The sequence below is a fragment of the Sarcophilus harrisii genome, chromosome 2 (genome assembly GCF_902635505.1).
Source record: "Sarcophilus harrisii chromosome 2, mSarHar1.11, whole genome shotgun sequence".
NCBI classification, from domain to species: Eukaryota; Metazoa; Chordata; class Mammalia; order Dasyuromorphia; family Dasyuridae; genus Sarcophilus; species Sarcophilus harrisii.
The window spans coordinates 643,297,450-643,314,751 of record NC_045427.1 but is presented as its reverse complement, the minus strand read 5'-3'; the positions used below and the strand labels follow the sequence as shown (position 1 = coordinate 643,314,751).

At 60.5% G+C, this 17,302-nt stretch overlaps 1 protein-coding gene across 4 annotated transcripts in view; it reads right to left on the bottom strand.

Moving 5' to 3' along the window:
• Window positions 1-17,302, bottom strand: part of FAM13C (family with sequence similarity 13 member C) — a 74,064-nt gene that overhangs the window by 12,929 nt on the left and 43,833 nt on the right. For all 4 annotated transcript variants that reach the window (XM_031956949.1, XM_031956950.1, XM_031956951.1 and 1 more), the window contains 4 exons: window positions 10,937-11,021; window positions 1,591-1,801; window positions 1,009-1,141; window positions 157-238 (listed from right to left, as the gene is read on the bottom strand). In XM_031956949.1, the coding sequence (XP_031812809.1) occupies window positions 157-238; window positions 1,009-1,141; window positions 1,591-1,801; window positions 10,937-11,021 (511 nt within the window). The remainder of the gene's footprint in view (window positions 1-156; window positions 239-1,008; window positions 1,142-1,590; window positions 1,802-10,936; window positions 11,022-17,302) is intronic.

Sequence of the window (17,302 nt, the reverse complement as noted above, 5' to 3'; positions counted from 1 at the left end):
CCCGGACAAGAGACCGGGCGAGCCGACACGAGGGGTGCCCCCGACGCCCCGTGCCACGCTCCTCACACGCAAAGGTGGAGGCAAGCTGCAGGCCGCTGCGCCCGAGGAGCCTCGGGCCCTCCAGGTCGGCTCGGCCTCTGCCCGGCTGCCCCTTACCTTTGAGCTGCTTCCGGCCTCTGGCCAGGTCATTCATCCACTTCAGGACTTCAGGATTAGAAGTCTTGTCTCCGTGAGAAGGCTGCAAAGAGACAGAGAGTCAGGGGCCAAGCGGGCGCAGGCTGGGGGCCTGGAGCGCTGCGGGGAGGGGGGCCTGCCCGCCTCCGGGCCCTCCCCACGCCAAGCTACCTCACTAAAGGGAACGTCCAAAGGCTCGGGTCCGACCCGGGACAAGAGCCCCGGGGCTGCTCCGCGGAGAGACCCTCGTCCTCTGGCTCTGGCCATTCTCCCCCTGCCCCCACGCTCCCTGCTGCCCTCTCCGGCTTGCTGGGCAGGCGGATACAAAGCGCTTTCCCCCAGAGGCCTCCCCGCTCTGGGCTTTCCCTGGGCCCGTCTGTAGGCGTCTCCCCCCGGTTGTCCGCCTCTCTGCCCGCTGGGCGCCAGCTCCGGGCACAACCTGCCTCATTCTGGGGCCGGTTTTTCTGCCTGTTCTCTGGCTTGTCAGGCAGGAATGCCCCCAGTGAGCAGGCGCTCAGCGCGGGGGACGGGGACAAAGAACGCGCCTGGAGGCAGGAAGGCCGACTCCTGAGCGTCCTGCCTCGGACACTTCCGGCCGGTGACTGGGCACGCCCTCCCCCACGTGCCTCCGCTTCCCCTGCTGTAACGTGAACGGGGGCGTGGTCCGGGCCTACAAGTCTCCCTCCCTCACTTACAGCGGGGTTCTGGGGAGGGGCGGGGCGGAGGGGGTGGGGGGCGTGGTCCGGGCCTACAAGTCTCCCCTCCCTCACTTACAGCGGGTTCTGGGGGAGGGGCGGGGGAGAGGGGGCAGCAGCGCCCCTCCGCGGGCCTTACCCGGTACTTCTTTTCTTGCTCAAACTTCTCCTCGAATTTCCGGATCTTGCGCTTGAGGCTCTGGATGTGCTTGGTCAGCTGCGTCACCGTCTGGTGCCCCTTCCCGTCCTCGCACCTGGAGGAGCTCCGCGGCCTGCGGGAGGGGCGGCCGTAAGGAGGCTTAGGCCCCGGATGGACGCCAGCCAGGCCCGGGGGCGCAAGGGGGCGCCTCCTCCTGCGAGAACCCTCCCCCTCCTCATCTCGCGGGCCGGGAACAGACAACTGCCCCACCCCCACCCGGCTCCCACGCCTCCAGGGCGGGAAAGGCAGCCGAGCCCCAGGGAGGGCGGCGGCGCAGGCGCAGAGCCCCCAGCGGATACCCAGGAAAGGGGCCGCGGGCGTCGGCTCGGCCCTGCGCCGGGCGCGTGGGAGGTGGCTGCGGTAGCCACACCACAGGGGGCGCTACCCATCTCCGGCAGGAAGCCTTCCCGGCCTCCCGGGGCGCCCCCCCGCGGCCCCGCCCGCCGGCAAACGCCCTCCTCCCCCAGGCACCGGCCCCAAGCGCGGAGGGAGGAGGGGAGCGGGCCTCGCCCGCGGCCTTACATCATGAACTGCTGGGCGCTGGGCGGGGAGGGGGCCGACTCCGGGTCCAGGTTGAAGCGCTGGCTCTGGCTGATGAGGGAGCACCGCGGGGACAGCAGGGGGCGGTCCCCGGCCGTGATGTGGTGCAGCAGGCGGCTGGTGCCCAGCGCGGGCGGCTCCTCGCAGCTGCCGCCCGCCTCCGTGGGCCAGTCTCGGGAGGCGGGCGCCGGCTCTGGGGGGGGGGAGGGGGGGGCGCGTTACGGACACGTGCGGGGGGGGGGAGGCGCGTTACGGACACGTGCGGGGGGGAGGGGCACCTCTGCGGGGCGCACGTGCTCCCGGCGTGCTCTGCTCCCCGGGGAGTCCCGAGGCCGCTGCCGTCCCCAAGCCCCCGAGAGAAGAACACCCCCCCCTGCCCGTGGCTCTGCCCCTCTTTGTCTCTCCCTCTCTCCCCTCCTCTCAGTCTCTCTTCCTTCCCATAAATGGGCGCGCACTCGTACTATGAGGGATGAAATCTAAAGTGGGCGGCGCGGCGGGGAGAGCGGCCGCCCCGGAGTCCGGAGGGCCCGAGTTCTAACCCGCCCTCAGACCCGGGACGCGCCTGGCTGTGGGTGACCCTGGGAGAGCCGCTCAGCGTCTCCGCATCGAGGCTGGGGTGAAAAGGTAAGGAATGGGGCAAAGATGCGCCAACACTCCTTAAAGAGCGCCGGCTCCTGCTGGGTGACGGGGAGCGGGGGGGAGGTGCCGCCGCACGGAGGGGGGAGGTGCCGCCGCACGGAGGGGGAGGTGCGCCGCACGGAGGGGGAGGTGCCGCACGGAGGGGGGGGAGGTGCCGCCGCACGGAGGGGAGGTGCCGCCGCACGGAGGGGGAGGTGCCGCCCACGGAGGGGGGGGGGAGGTGCCGCCGCACGGAGGGGGGAGGTGCCGCCGCACGGAGGGGGGAGGTGCCGCCGCACGGAGGGGGGAGGTGCCGCCGCACGGAGGGGGGAGGTGCCGCCGCACGGAGGGGGGAGGTGCCGCCGCACGGAGGGGGGAGGTGCCGCCCGCAGGGCCCATAGTGGGCCCGCCCAGGCCCGCGCCCCGTAGGCAGGCACACCCACCCACCCACAGGCGGGGCGCTCCGAGTGATGGGCAGACGCGGGCCGGCTGCGGAACCAGGTTTCCCGGGGCCGGTGACGATTCTGGCCCAAGGACGGACCGCCGCCGGTGGGTCTGGATGCCCGGGTTCAAGAGGACGAGCTGTGACCCACCCCTGCCGCAGCGTGGCCGGAAGCCCCCGGGCCTGAGCGAGGGAGGCCAGGTTCCCACGGGGCGGTTGGGCCGCCCTCCTCCTGCCGTGGGACGCCGGTCAGCCCCGAGCCCCTGCACAGACTCGGCTTCCTTCCGTGGCAGTGGCGCTCCTGGGTCCCTCCCGTGAGCCTATGTGCCAGTGCTGCGGAAATCACCGACTCTTATCCCTACTCTAAGCAGCGGGCGCAGAGCATCGGGCGCAGAGGTCGGGGAGCCAGACGGCAGCGCCAGGGGGTGGCTCTCGCTGCAAAGGTGTGCGTGTGGGAGGGGGTGCCCACGGAGGCAGAAGGCAGCAAACCCTGCGACAGCCACTGTTTTAGGTGAAGTGAGACTTCCACTTGGGCCCCGCACATCCCGGGCCTAGGAAATGCCTCCGTGGGCTGTGTTTGGAAGTCCCCGGCCCCCCAGACTTAGCCCAGCAGCTCAGCTCCAGCCCCTGCTGACCCCAGGCCAGAAGGGCTATAATGGGAGGATCGGGCTGCTCCAGCCGGCTGACCGAGATGACTGTGGCCAAGCAAGATTCGAACCCAGAACCATGGCTCCAAATCAGAGATCGCAGAACTTGCAGAGGGAAGAGTCTGTGGAGGCCAGCTAATGGACAGCGCCTTGTCATGGGACTGGCACACAGTGGGCGCTTTGTGAATGCGCGCTGTATTTATCCATGGGGAGGGAGTGAGGACAAAACCCTGGGAATGAGGGACTGAGCAAAGGGGTGGAGGCAGGAGAGGGCAGCTAACTAGGGTGGCACAGCTGGGATGTGGACCAGGATGCAACAAGCCTGGAGAGGGAGGTGGGGGCAGCTGGACTCTGCAGGGGGTTCAAAGACAAGCTTCTATTTTATACCAGAGGGAAGAGGGAGTCACCGAGCTGGCAGACCTGGAAAGAGAGAGGCAGGGAGACCCTCAGGAGGCTTCTGAAAAAGTCCAAGAGAGAGGGGAGGCGATGTGAATGAGGAGGAGATGGAGGGACAGAAGGATGGAAGGATGGAGGAATGGTTGGAGAGATGGAAGGAAAGATAGATGGATGGATGGACAGATGGAAGAAGGATGGAAGGATGAGTGGAGAGATGGATGGATGGATGGATGGACAGATGGAAGGATAGAGGGATGGAAGGATGGATAGAGATGGATGGATGGATGAATGGATGGAAAGGGCAGATGGAAGGATGATAGATGGATGGATGGATGGACAGAGGGGTGCTTACAAATGGTAATGGATTATCTGGGGTTGGGGTAAGGGAGATGCACTGAGAGAGTGACTAAGTATGATCAGTGGAATAATATGACCCCCACATGAATCTTGATGCTATTTACACAGTGTCTGCTCCCAGCTAAGCACTGGCTCTAGTTCTTGTTGACCAGGCCACCATCCCTATCTACTCACTGCTGGCTACATATATATCTACGTATATATCTGGGTCTCTGGTGTAGCCCCTACCCCAAGCTGGCTAAATGGAAGCTCCAAGAACAGGCCCCATACCGGGCCCAGCCCATCCCCCTTGAGGGCAGGGCCCAGGGAAGGGCTTCCAGAGCTCCCAAGTATAATTAATTAATGACACTGATCAGATCAAACAGGCTGTGCAGTCCAGCTCCAGCCTCACACAGCAACATCAGTGCTCGGGACCTGAGCTCCCATGCCGCCCGGGATGCCTGCAGGATCAATGCTCAGAGACTCAGCAACACTGACCACACCAAGAGACAGGACGGACCACTCTGGATCCAGCACGGACTCAGAGGTCATCGGGTCCAATTCTTAGAGGAGAAGCTGAAGGGCCCCAGATCACACACTCAGCAGGGACAACACTCGGCCAGAGGCCCATCAGCTTGCCTGTTCTGTGGGAAAATTGCAATTCAAGGAAATGACTACCTTGCTTTTACTGAACTGGCCAATTCCTTCAGTCCAAACCAATGAAACAAAAGCCCCATCCAGGCAGAGCCATCCCTTTCTGGGCTCCAGCCCCTCACCAGGAGCCCCCTCTCTGACCCCCTTTCCTCTCCCCATTTTCTGAAGTGGCGTCTCCCATGTCAAATTCTGGTTCTGCTGTATCTGGATCTCCAGTGCTTCGTGTCGTGCCTTTCCCATAATGTCTGCTTAGTAAATTGCTAGATAAATAATAGCAATAATAAATTGTTAAATGAAGACATCACTTAAGCTTATCAGTATAAGAATAAACTTTCTACTTATCCATCTATCCATCCATCTATTTACCTACCTAGTCATCTATCTAGATGGATACCCATCCATCTTTCCATCTTTCCACCCTTCTATCCATCCATCCATCCACCTATTTATCCAGGCAGCCAGCCATCTATCTGCCTATCTACCCATTCATCCATCCATCCAACTCATCAATGTTAAGGCTAGAAACTGTCTCCCATGATCCTCAGGTAAGAACCCTGGGCCTTCTGGACAAAAGTTGGAGCAGGAGACAGGAAGACTGAGCTGAATTTCTAAATTAACGTGAACCACTTTCCATCGATGTGACAGGTCACAGTTCTGTTCTCACCCCAAATTTCCTGTGATAATCATATCTGCCTCACAGGGGCATGATGGGACTCCCATGGGGGACCGTGTAAAACCCTCTATACCCTCAGTTATTACCTGTAGCCTCTAACCACGGCATTCGGCTCCATCTAAAAAACAAGTGATGAATCACATCTCCCCAGTGACAGGACCTGGAGCTGGACACAGCTGATGTCACTGGGACACAGAGGGCCATAGTCTGAAGTGGGGCATGCACTGGAGCTCACTACACTATCAGCTTCCCGCAGCTGGCCAATGTCCAGAGGACACAGGCTTCTGAGGGAGCCTGGGGAACCTGGGCCCATTCCTGGCAGAAATGGCAGTCAGATGCAGGGTCATTGACCACAAATGAAGCAGGACCCTTTCAAGGGAAAGTCAAATTAATGTGTACTTATTAGACACCTAATGTGTGCCAGGCACTGGCGAGCTGTTAAAAAATGCTCTCGGGGTCTCACAGTCAAACAGGGAGGTAACAGCCAACACCTACATGCAATCAGACACGGGCAGGACCAAAGGGAAGTGGGGAGAGACAGCAAGGCTCTGGGGGCAATACTGCTGTCCTCTGAAAAATCGAATAAACGAGGGTGGGCACAAGGAGAATCCATGGCACAGTCTGGTTGGGCTCCGCAAACCATGCTGAAAACAAGCTCCAAATGGGGCTCCACTGGGATCAGAGAAGGTGGGAGTTGGCCAATGGAAGGCCTTGACCGAGCACCAAGTTAAAGGGAAACTTCCCTGGAGGACATGTTGGCACTTCTCTCTCCAACAATCCCCCAGCCCAGGTCTTTTCTAATGTGTCTGTGGAAAGAAGGTGGTCGAGTGAGCAAAGGACACTCGGCTTTCCCAGGCAGTGAAAAGCCCAAAGCTGGGCTATGTTGGCCGGAGGGAGGGAGAGCTTCCCCCCCAGATCAGAAAGAGCCTCCCGGGGCTGCGCTGTGGGCAGAGGGGCTGGGAGAGACCCCCCAACAAGCGCCCTCCACAGGAAGACCTCCAGAAGGACAGAAGCTGGACCCTCACCACAGTGATTTTTCAGACCCAAATGGAGGACTCAACATTCCCTCTATCAGATTTCATCTTCTTAGCCCAATCGTCAAACCCACTGACTTTTTTTAATCCTGCCCTTGTCCCGCAGTGCGCTAGCTACTCTTCCAATCTTCTGGTTATCCAGCCATCTTTATTCAATATAGGGCTAAAAGCAGCAAAGCATCGGGGAAAAATAATTGGAGGGATCCAAACCACTTCTCAAGCTTTCCGGCAGCAACAAGACACCCGGTCACTAGCGAGCGTCCCTTGGTAGCATCATTATGGCCTCAAAAAGAAATATAAATCCTGAACATTGTCCGTGAGTAAATAATCCAGATGAAGTAATAACTGGGGGGCAGCAGAAAATTTTAAAAATACTCTAATTCATTTCCTCCTAAGATCCCTGTGAGTTTAATACTACAGGAACTATCAGGCCCATTTTACAGACAAGGAAATAGAGGCTGAGAGGTTAAGGGCCCTGTCTACCACCATCTAACTAGTGGCCTTCTAAGGTCTGAGTCCACTACACCTGCCACAGCCCCATGGCACTCCCCAGCCTAAGGGGGCTTACTATGTAGGTAGCAGAACTGTACAAACAGGGGTAACTAGAACATACAACAATCTATAAGAAGAGTAATAAGTGCTTTGGGAGAAGATTTCACAATTATTTTAATCAAGTGGATCAGAGAAAGTTTAATTAAGGGGCAGCTTTTGAGTTGGGTTTTAAAGGGCAAGACTTAAAGGGGTAAAGGGAGGAGTGAACACTTTCAAGCACACTGAACATCATGAATAAGCTTCCTTTTATACATCCATCCATTTATTCATCCATCCATCCATCCATTTATTCATCTATCCATCCATTTGTCCATCTGTCCGTCTATCCACCCACCCATCCATCCATCCATCTATTCCTCCTTCCCTCCATCCACCCATCCATTCATCCATCTACCCATTCACTGATTCATTCATCCATTGTTCATTGTTCAGTCATTTCACTCTTGTCTGCCTCTTTGTGACCCGATTTGGGGTTTTTCTTGTCAAAGATACTGGGGTGATTTTCCATTTCCCTTTCAGGTCATGTTACAGATGGGGAAACTGAGACAAACAAGATGAAATGACTGGCCCAGCATCACACAGCTAGTAAGTGTCTAAGATCATTTTAACCCGTGCCTTCTGACTGCAAGCCGGTACTCTCACCCCTGTGTCACCTAGCTGCCCCACCCACAGATCCGTCCATTTATATCCATCCATCTCACTCAAAAACCACTCATCACCAAGCTCAGCAGAAAGCCCTGTGAAAGAAACTTTCCAGAACAGAACATAGCCCTGCCCCTCGGGAGGTCTGCCCATCAAAAAATAAGCCCAGATAATAAGGTAGTCCATAATCTAAAGCATGAAGCATCCCCTCCACTGATGCAGATTGCAGCCCCTCTGTGAGTAAGCAGACAGGCTTTGAGGGGCCCAATCCCCTGCACCCTGTGACCAGCACATACAAAAACTGAAAGAGATGGAATGCCCTACATACGCATCAGTGGGTCTGATGTCTATGGGACCAGAGCTAGATCCTGAAGGCAGAACGGTCCTGACTTACTGCACCACTCCCGGGCCAGAGGCTGCCCACTCCATCCCTGGCCTGGTGCCTCCTGGCTTGTGCCCCCTGCCCTGACAAAGCCCAGGTGCAGGGCTTCAGGAAAGGTACACACTGTGTGATTCACATGGGACACCAAAGTCAGAACCACAGCTTGTGAGAGACCACGGGGACCCCAGAAATCAAAACTCGCTTGGCCAAGATCACAGCGAAACCCTGAACCTGAACCCACCCTTCGAGTCCCAACCAGGCACAAAATCACCCACACTTTATATGTATAAAATGTGGCAAATATACATTTGAATGTGCACATGCATATGTGTATGATGTACACATGTACAAATGAATACTGCAATTACAGGGAACCAGAATGGTCCAATGAGCAAGGACAAGAAGGCAAGGTTCACAGCTCGCCACTTAGACCTTCTAGCAGAAGAGCCTTCCAAGGACCTTAAGTGGCCAATCTGCCCCGGGGAAAGGCGTTGCTACACAGGGAGTCCCCTCCACCACCACACTGTGCATTAGGAGAATGAAAGCTTCATCTGGGACAACCTACACATGCATATTCAGGCTCAGCAGCCTGAGAACAAAAGGTGAGGAGCCCCTGGTGATGCAATTAATGGCTCTCAGAGGGAAGACTGGAATCCAGATCTTTCCATCCCAAGGCTGGCCACTAAACCACACTGATCCTCCCACGAGTATATTCTAAGGAAGACGGAGAAATATCCAAAATTTTAACTGAAAATGATGTGCAAATGTCGGTTTAATGCTTTAGGTGGTCTCCCCTCAATTACCATCCTAGGGGCATTGAGTTGATGCCTTGGGAATGCCAGCAGTGTTTGCAGGAGGTGAGTGAGGAGATCAGACCCTCCCGACCCCCATCAGAGGGGAATAAAGCCCATTTCTAATCCAGTGTCCCCGCCATGACTACAGATGAGGGTACCAGGGCCAGTGGCCCACGAGGGTTGGAGGGGCCCAGGCAGCCAGTCTGGCTAAATGAATTCCCAAGGCAGATCAATCCATGGCAATAACAGAAATAGGACTGTCAATCAATGAGCACCCACAGTGCCAGGCATTGGGCTCAGCTCAGGCACTTGAGGAAAGGCAAAAGGCCGCAGCTGCCCTCACAGAGTCCGTGGTCTACTAGGGGAGGCCCTCTGCACTCCACCACGGGCAAGCCAGTGTATCATGCCAATCTGGGGAGGAACCAACAGAGGGAAGGCCCCAGCAGCCAGGGGGCCTGGGAAAGCAAGCTGGGAAACTGCGTTGTACAGGACATCCTATGGAAGAAAAATCACAGCTTTGAAATGAGATCTTTGCCAGTCACTCCATGAGGGGGCTGACATTGTTAATTCTCTTGTTATTTCCAAGGGGAGAGAGGTGGGGAGAGAGGGAAAGAGATAGAGACAGAGGATGGAGGAAGGGAAGGAGAGGGAGGGAGGGAAGAAGAGGGAGGGAGGAAAAGGGAGGGAGGGAGGAAAGGAGAGGAAAGGAGGAAGGAAAAGGGAGGAGGAAGGGAAGGAAGGAGAGAGGAGGAGGAAGAAAAAAGTAAGGAAAAGAGAGGGAGAAGGAGGGAGAGGGAGCAAGAGAAAGAGCAGGGAGGGAAGGAAAGTGAGAGAGAAGGAAGGAAGGAAGGAAGGAAGGAAGGAAGGAAGGAAGGAAGGAAGGAAGGAAGGAAGGAAGGAAGGAAGGAAAGAGAGGGAGGGAAGGAGAAGGAGGAAGGGAGAGGGAGGGAAGAAGAGAAGGAGGAGGGAGGGAGGGAAAGAGGAAAGGAGGTAAGGACAGGTTAGGAGGAAGGGAAGGGAGGGAAGGAGAGGGAAGGAAGAGAGGAAGTAAAGAAGGGAGAAAATTAAGTCTTGAAGGGAGAACTGGAAGGAGGAGAAGGAAAGAAGGGAAGGAGAGAGGGGGAAGGAAGGGGGAAAGAGGGATGTAGGAAAGGGAGGGAAGAGAAGCCTGAAGAAATCTGGAAGACAGGGAAGAGAGTTTTTGGCTCTCAATAGACCAGGCCCTGGCACCTGTCCTAAGTTGAAGGAGGAAAAGCCGCCCCAGGGCCAGTCAGGAGGCCTCCAAGCCCTCCAGCATCCCCACAGGCCCTCCAGCATTCCCGTCGGCCCATGGAGAGTGACCTACTTCTTGGCAGCCGTGAGGTGCCAGCCCCTGGATGGGAAGCTGGGAGTCTCACAGCCAGGGAGCGTCCACCCCGAGCCCGTTTCCTTCCGCTCTCAACGGGATGGCCACGGGAAGCCGTTAGGGTGGGGGAGCCCCCGCCTCCTTCGGCCACGGAAGCCAATTTAAGGCTGTCACTGAGAAAGCAGGGGAGGTGCCCGCCCTCTTCCCATCCCCCAAGTTCCAGAAAGGACCGGAGCTCCGTCCCTCCCGGGACCCCCGGGCGCCGGGACTGAGGCGCAGCCTCCTCCTACCAGGCTGGAGCTGTCCCGGGGAAAGATGGTGCTGATATTCCCGAGCAGGCGCTGACCTCTAACATCCCGAGGGCGGGGGGGAGGGGGGGGGGGCGGCTGGCCACTGGCACCCTGGCAGCCACGACTCTGGTCCCTGGGCTCAGTCCCACCTCCCTCGGGCTTCCCCAAGACCTGCCTCCCAGGGGGCTCCGGGCCGCCAGACTGAGGGACCTGCCTCCCAGAGGCTCCGGGCTGCCAGACTGAGGGATGTGCTTCCCACAGGGTCTGGCCGCCAGACTGAGGGACCTGCCTCTGCCTCCCACAGGGTCCGGCCGCCGGACAGAGGGACCTGCTTCCCAGGGGGCTCTGGGCCGCCAGACTGAGGGACCTGGCCCTGCCTCCCACAGGGCTCCGGGCTCCAGACAGAGGGACCTGGCCCTGCCTCCCACAGGGCTCCTGGCGCCAGCAGAGCTGCTGCGAACGTGGAGCTGCCCGGCCGCGCGCGTGCGGGGCCCATCTGCAGCCCCCCCCCCCAGCCCCTTACCTCCAGCGTGGGCTTCATCGGCCGGCGCGCTCCGGACGGCAGACAGAGCCGGGTCCTTGACGCCCTGCAATGGGGCAGCTTCCTCCTGGGTGGTGAGAAGGGCAGAGCAGAGATCAGACTCGAGGGCCTGGAGTTTGAGCAGCGAACTCTGCCAGCAGTAGCAGAACATGGGGCCGGGGGGCGCGGCGGGACCGCAGGCCCGGGAAGCCCCCGCCCGCCCCCGGGATGCGCAGGAGAGGGGGATGGGCGGCCGGCGGCGCGCTCCCAGACGCCTCCCGGCACATGGAGAGCGCCGGCTCTGCGGTATTTAAATCCCGGGGCACACCAATTAGCCGCCGCACGTGGGGCGGCGATGTCGTCAGCGAGGGGCGCAGGGCTCCGGGGACCAATCTGGGCAGGCGCCCGACCGCCCGCGCGGCTTCTACGCTCGCCGAGGATTTCATTCATTTCGCTGACATCAGGAGCGGACGCGCTCAGGCCCCGCCCAGCGGGCCATTCACAAAATCCCTTCCCCGGCCGCGCAGACACTGCGGCGGACCGGCCGCCCGAGGCGGGGGGGGGGGGGGGGGGCGCCTTCTCCCTCGCGGCTCCCCCAAAGCCGGCCATCTCGCCCCCGCCGCGGGCGTCAGCTCCGGGACCCACGCCTCCCACCGGAGGCCCGGGCCACGCGGCAGGGACTAGCGCGCATCGATGCCCGCGTCTGCGGGCGGGGGAAGCCCGAGGGCTCAGGCACCCCCTCCCCCCATGGTCAATCAGCCAGCTCAGCCCAAGGGGAAACCCGGCCTGCGGGGGCGGGGAAGTGCAGCGGCCTGTCCGAGAGCTGGGGCATGCGGGCCGGCTCTTCCGTGGGAGAGTGACCGCCAGAGAGCGGGGGGGCAGAGACAGAGACTGACTGAGAGACAGAGACAGACACAGAGACAATGAGAGACAGAGAGAAAGTGAGAGACAGAGACAGAACGGGGGGAGGGGGGGGAGGGAAGAGCCGGCACCCCAGCGGCACAGACTTGGCCTCCGGCTGCTCCAGCCCCTCCCCTGACGGCTGAGGGCTCTCCGGGGGCCATGGAGCGGAAGGTCACATCTCCCCTCCCCTCCCTCTTCCTCTCCCAGATTACATCTAGCCCAGCCAGAATCCCCTGTAAGGAGGATGGGAACGAGGGCTCCCACTTGCTGCTGTCCGGCTCTTGGCAGCCTGGAGGCAGACAAAGCCAAGAGTAGGGTGATGCCCATTTTACAGATGAGAATGTGGAGGCTCAGGGGCGGGGCGGGCCTTGCTACATCTGGCAAGTCTAGGGCGGGTTTCAAAGCCGCGAGTTCCAGTCCCCCCCTCAGTCCCGGAGCATCTCTAACTGAACACTCCCCACCAGACAGCCCGGCCAGCTGGAGAAAGGCCCTGCCTCCCTTCTCTCGCTCCATACTCACTCTAGCATTCTGCAAACGGGGAAACCAAGGCAGAGACGAGTCACGTGCCACCAAGGGCCGTGCTGCTGAATAAGGGGCCTCCACCGTCACTGAGCGGCTTCTGAGGCAGCAGCTGTTGGCCTGCTCTGGAGGGGACCCCGCCAGCCACAGTCCCCCAGCCTCACTGCCCCCCAGCCTCGCTCCCCCTCAGCCTCACTGCCCCCCCCCCGTCTCACCGCCCCCCCCAGCCTCGTTCCCCCCCAGTCTCACTGCCCCCCAGTCTCACTGCCCCCCAGTCTCACTGCCCCCCCAGCCTCACTCCCCCTCAGCCTCACTGCCCCCCCAGCCTCGCGCCCCCTCAGCCTCACTGCCCCCCCAGCCTTGCTCCCCCAGCCTCGTTCCCCCCCAGCCTCACTGCCCCCCCCCGTCTCACCGCCCCACCAGCCTCGTTCCCCCCCAGTCTCACTGCCCCCCCAGCCTTGCTCCCCCAGCCTCGTTCCCCCCAGCCTCCTGCCCCAGCCGTTCCCCCAAGCCTCCTGCCCCCGTCTCACCGCCCCCTCCAGCCTCGTTCCCCCCCAGCCTCACTGCCCCCCCAGCCTCGCTGCCCCCCCAGCCTCGTTCCCCCCCAGCCTCACTGCCCCCCAGCCTCGTTCCCCCCCAGCCTCGCCCCCTCAACCTCCTGCCCCCCAACCTTGCTCCCCAACCTCGTTCCCCCACCTCCCCCCCGTCTCCCCCCCACCCAGCCTCGTTCCCCCCAGTCTCACTCCCCCAGCCTTGCTCCCCAACCTCGTTCCCCCCAGCCTCCTCCCCCCCAGCCTCGTTTCCCCCAACCTCCTGCCCCCGTCTCCGCCCCCTCCACCTCTTCCCCCCAGCCTCCTGCCCCAACCTCGCCCCCCCGCCCCCAGCCTCCTGCCCCCAGCCTCGTTTCCCCCAACCTCACTGCCCCCAGCCTGCTCCCCCACTGCCCTCCCAGCAGTGACTCAGAAGGCACCAGGCTGTGCCATTCCTCCCACGCTCTGTCCTGCTAACTGCGTAAGCCCGGCTGAGGGGCCGCTCTGCCCGTCAGGAAGGACCGAGGCCTCTGGGAACCCTGGGTGTCGCACAAAGAGCCTCCCCTCCTCCCTCCCCGCCCAGCAGAGGGCCCCGGGCCCAAGGTCAAAGCCCCTCTGCCTCTGTTTCTGCTCCCTTGGCCCTGGGCCAGCTCCGGCTCCATCCTCAGGGTTGGAAAATTCCTTCCGGTCTGAGCCAAGCACCGGCTCCAGCTGTGGCCTTCCGACCTGGGGGGAGGGGGGGTCCCGAGGGCTGTGGGAGGGCGGCTCCTGGGCCCGGGCCCTGTTCAGACCCCAGGGTGCCCCAGACAGACGGGGGAAAGGTGGGGGGTGCAGCATCTCCCAGCCCCTGGACAGAAGCCCCCTCCCGCCGAGGAGCCCCTTGGGGCCGGCTCCCCCAGGACACAGCCCCCCGCCTCGGTCTGCCAGCCAGTCAGACCGAGAGACCTCAGAGAAGCCGGGATCACCCACGAGGCCAGAGAGGGCCTGACCCCGGCCCCTAGCAGAGAGAATCAGCCCGCCCCCGGGAGACTCAGTTTCCTCCTCCGTATTCCCCTTTCACTGACCCATAACTAGCCCCAGGAGCTGCTGCTCTGCATTTACAGATGAGGAGACAGAGGGAGCCACACGGCGCCCGGGGAGGTCGGGATCCAGGCCTTCCTTCTCCAGGCCCGATCTCCGGCCCCGTGGGCTCCGGGGTCACCGACAAGGCCGCGGGGTCAGCGTTAACCCCCGCCCCGAGGAGCCCCCGCCTGCCGCGCCCCTTCCAGTGAGGGCCCCCAACAATGACCCCAGTCTGGGGCCCGAGCCCGGGAGGTCAAACAGCCAAGAGGGGCCGAGGCAGGGCCTGAGCCCAGACTAACTCGGCCGCTTTTCTCACCCAGAGGAGGCAGGGAGGCAGGTCATCCTCCCACAGAAGGGGGGCAGGGCTGGGGCCTGAGGCCAGAGGCAGCCTGCACCTCCCCAGGCAGTCAGAGGTCTTGGCCCTGCCCCACAGCGGCCCTTCCCAGGAGCAGCCTGGGGGCAGTGAACGCTCCCTCCCTCCCCCAGCTGGAAACAATCTTTTCCTCCTTTAGAGGAAGCACAGGAGACTCCTCTCCCCAGCTCTGCCCGGTCCCAAGAAAGTCTCCTAGCTCGACTTCAGCGGCCCCAGGGGAGGCCCCAAGCGCAGGTGGGGACCCCTGCTAACTGTGCCCCCACACTCAGCCCCAATCTGGCTGCAGCGGCCTTCAAGTGCACACGGGAGCGGGGCACTACTGACCCCGCCGGAGTGGTTCATCCCCTTTTTTGAGGGTATTTACCTTTCCTAAAAATCACAATAGAGGCAAGATTCAAACTCAGGCCCCCCCGAACTCAGACCCCAACCTCTCAGCCCCCCGACCTCTCAGACCCCAACCTCTCAGCCCCCCGACCTCTCAGGCCCCCGACCTCTCAGCCCCCCGACCTCTCAGGCCCCTGACCTCTCAGACATCCTTCCAGCTCGCCATCATTTCCCAAGGAGCTCTCAGTGGGCATCAGACAACAACCTCAAGGGGACTTCCCTCCAGCTGCTGGAAGAAGACCCAGGGACCCCCCGGTTTTCTGCTGAAACCCCCGGGACCTTGCGATGACAGCCCCAGCTCACATTTCCAGAGAGCACTTAACATGGGCATCACGGTCTGACTCTCCCTGTCCACGCGGATGGGCCAATAGCCCCGTTTTACAGATGAAGAAACTGAGGCTCAGAAAGCTCAGTCACTTCCCCGAGTGTACCCTGAGAGTCTGGGGTACCCTCCAAACCTCCCTCCTCCTCCCGGGCCCCAGGAGAGCCTCTGGTCCAGCCCAGCCCTGCATTGGGAAGGTCACTTTTCGCCTCATTTCCCCAAGTGACTTTCCAAGCCAAGAATTAACTTTATTGGCGCGCCCCAGACCCCTCTGACAGTCTGAATGAATGACAGAGTAACGTCTCTAGGTCAGTCAGTGTGAACGAAGCAGCCGTGTGACATGAGCCGGATGAGGAGGCCTTCGGAATCACACGTCCTGCCCCAAAATGGGGACAAGCCCCAACCACACAGGCGGCAGGGAGGCAACGAGGCGGGCGCCCCACGAGGCTCCTCAAAGCTGCTCAAGGCCCCACGCAGAAAACAAATAAAGCGGGCGCTTCTTATCTCCTCGGCAAAGGATGTTCTTGCCCAGGAAGGCAGACGTCTCAGGGAGGCCCAAGGCCAGATGTGACGCGGGCGCTGCTTCCCCAAGGTGGCAGCTGCGTTTGGAAACATTCACCATTTCCCCAAATTCCAGTTTTATTCAAGGTGGAAAGCTCCCTGGGCGCTGACCCGGAAGTCGCCATTCTGCAGGCCTGAGAAACTAAATGATGAGTTGTGTGGCTCCCCTTCCCTCAGGCTGCTCCTCCTCCCCTTCTCCTCTCCCACCTCTTCCATGCAGCCTTCCCAGATCGCTCCGAGTCTGCCATGATGGAGGAAGAGCCGACTCCGGGGCAGCCTCTGCCGCATCAGTCACCTGCTCTAGAATCTCAGGGAAGCCCCACTCATGGTCCCAAGTCCCTGCCCCTGCTCCTTCCGTGGGGAAGTAGCCCAGGCCCCCATCCGGCCCTATCCGGTCCCATCCAACCAGGGAAGATGAGCAGATTCCCAGAGGCCAGCCTCCGGGCCACGTCCTCCACCCCCGCTGTTCCGGACACAGGGGAAGTCCCTCTCAGCCGAGGCCCTCAGAGCCAAAGTTTCCCCGCCTGGCCCAAGTGACCTTCCAAATGCCTCCGGCTCCTGGGACTCTGAGTTTACTGTGGAGAAGAATCTATTCCTGATGCGGGAAAGATTCCAATTTTTGATTCCCACCCCCCCTAGTTAATGTAAATTACCCTTTGACTCACAAATCCTGGTCCCAGCCCCACCTGGATCTGAGCCAACTTTGGGGCTACACCCCAAAGCCCCGAGCTAAGTCTCCTACTATAAAAGAGCCACCCTGGGAACCCCTCTTTGCAGAGATTCCAAACATGCCAGCCATGTGAGGCCCCTCTGTCCAGTGCCCTCCTTGTCTCTACCCTCACCTATCTCCTACTTCTAAACTCCATAATAAACCTCTTTTATCAATCTAGCTCTCGGGCTAATAAATGCTTTTATTGGGGACTCACGCGCTACTAGACCTCATTTAACGCCGTATCCTTGCGCCGAATCCAAGGGGGCTACAGGGGAGCTCTGTTTGACTTCCTGTAACCCAAATCTGCCACTAGACCTTAACTAAACCTAATTTCATTTAGGTACCCCAAATCTGGACCTCAACATTCCCATCCGGAATAATCTGAGTTAAACTGAGAATAAGAAAGCAAAAAGAGGGCCCAAGGCTCGCCGGAGCGGCCCATGCCCAACAAGACTGAGGAAACCCAAGAAATCCGTCTTCCAAGATAGCCACTGGTCAAGCACTAGAACTATGATTACCCCCAAAATCCAAATCAATAAGTCAAAAAAATCGGCCCCCAGAAACCTCCCTCCCAGCCAGGCTGGGACCACCCAGGTCATTTCTTGAGTCTAGAAATTGTACAGAGTAAAACTATTCTCTCCGATAGGAAACCTCTCCCCAAGAAGAAATGGGTCTCTGGGTTTCTCCCAGGTCGTGTCTCGAGGCTGCCGTGATTAGAAACGGGACCCGGAGTGTCTGGCTCTGAGCCTGCCAATGGTGGGCTGCAGAGACCCCGGAAAGGAGGAGCTCGGAGACACCAAAGATCTGCACAAACTGCGGCAGGAAAACCCCCGAGCCCAGAGGCCCCAGAGCCAAGCGACCAGCCCAGAAGGCAAGGGAAAGGCTCGGGAGGCAGCGGGGCTCGGAGCGGCTGCGCAGGTCCCGCCGGCAGGGAAGGGGAGACACAGACCCGGCCGCTCTCAGAGGGACAGGGAAGGTGCCCATGGCCGGGCCGAGCAGGACG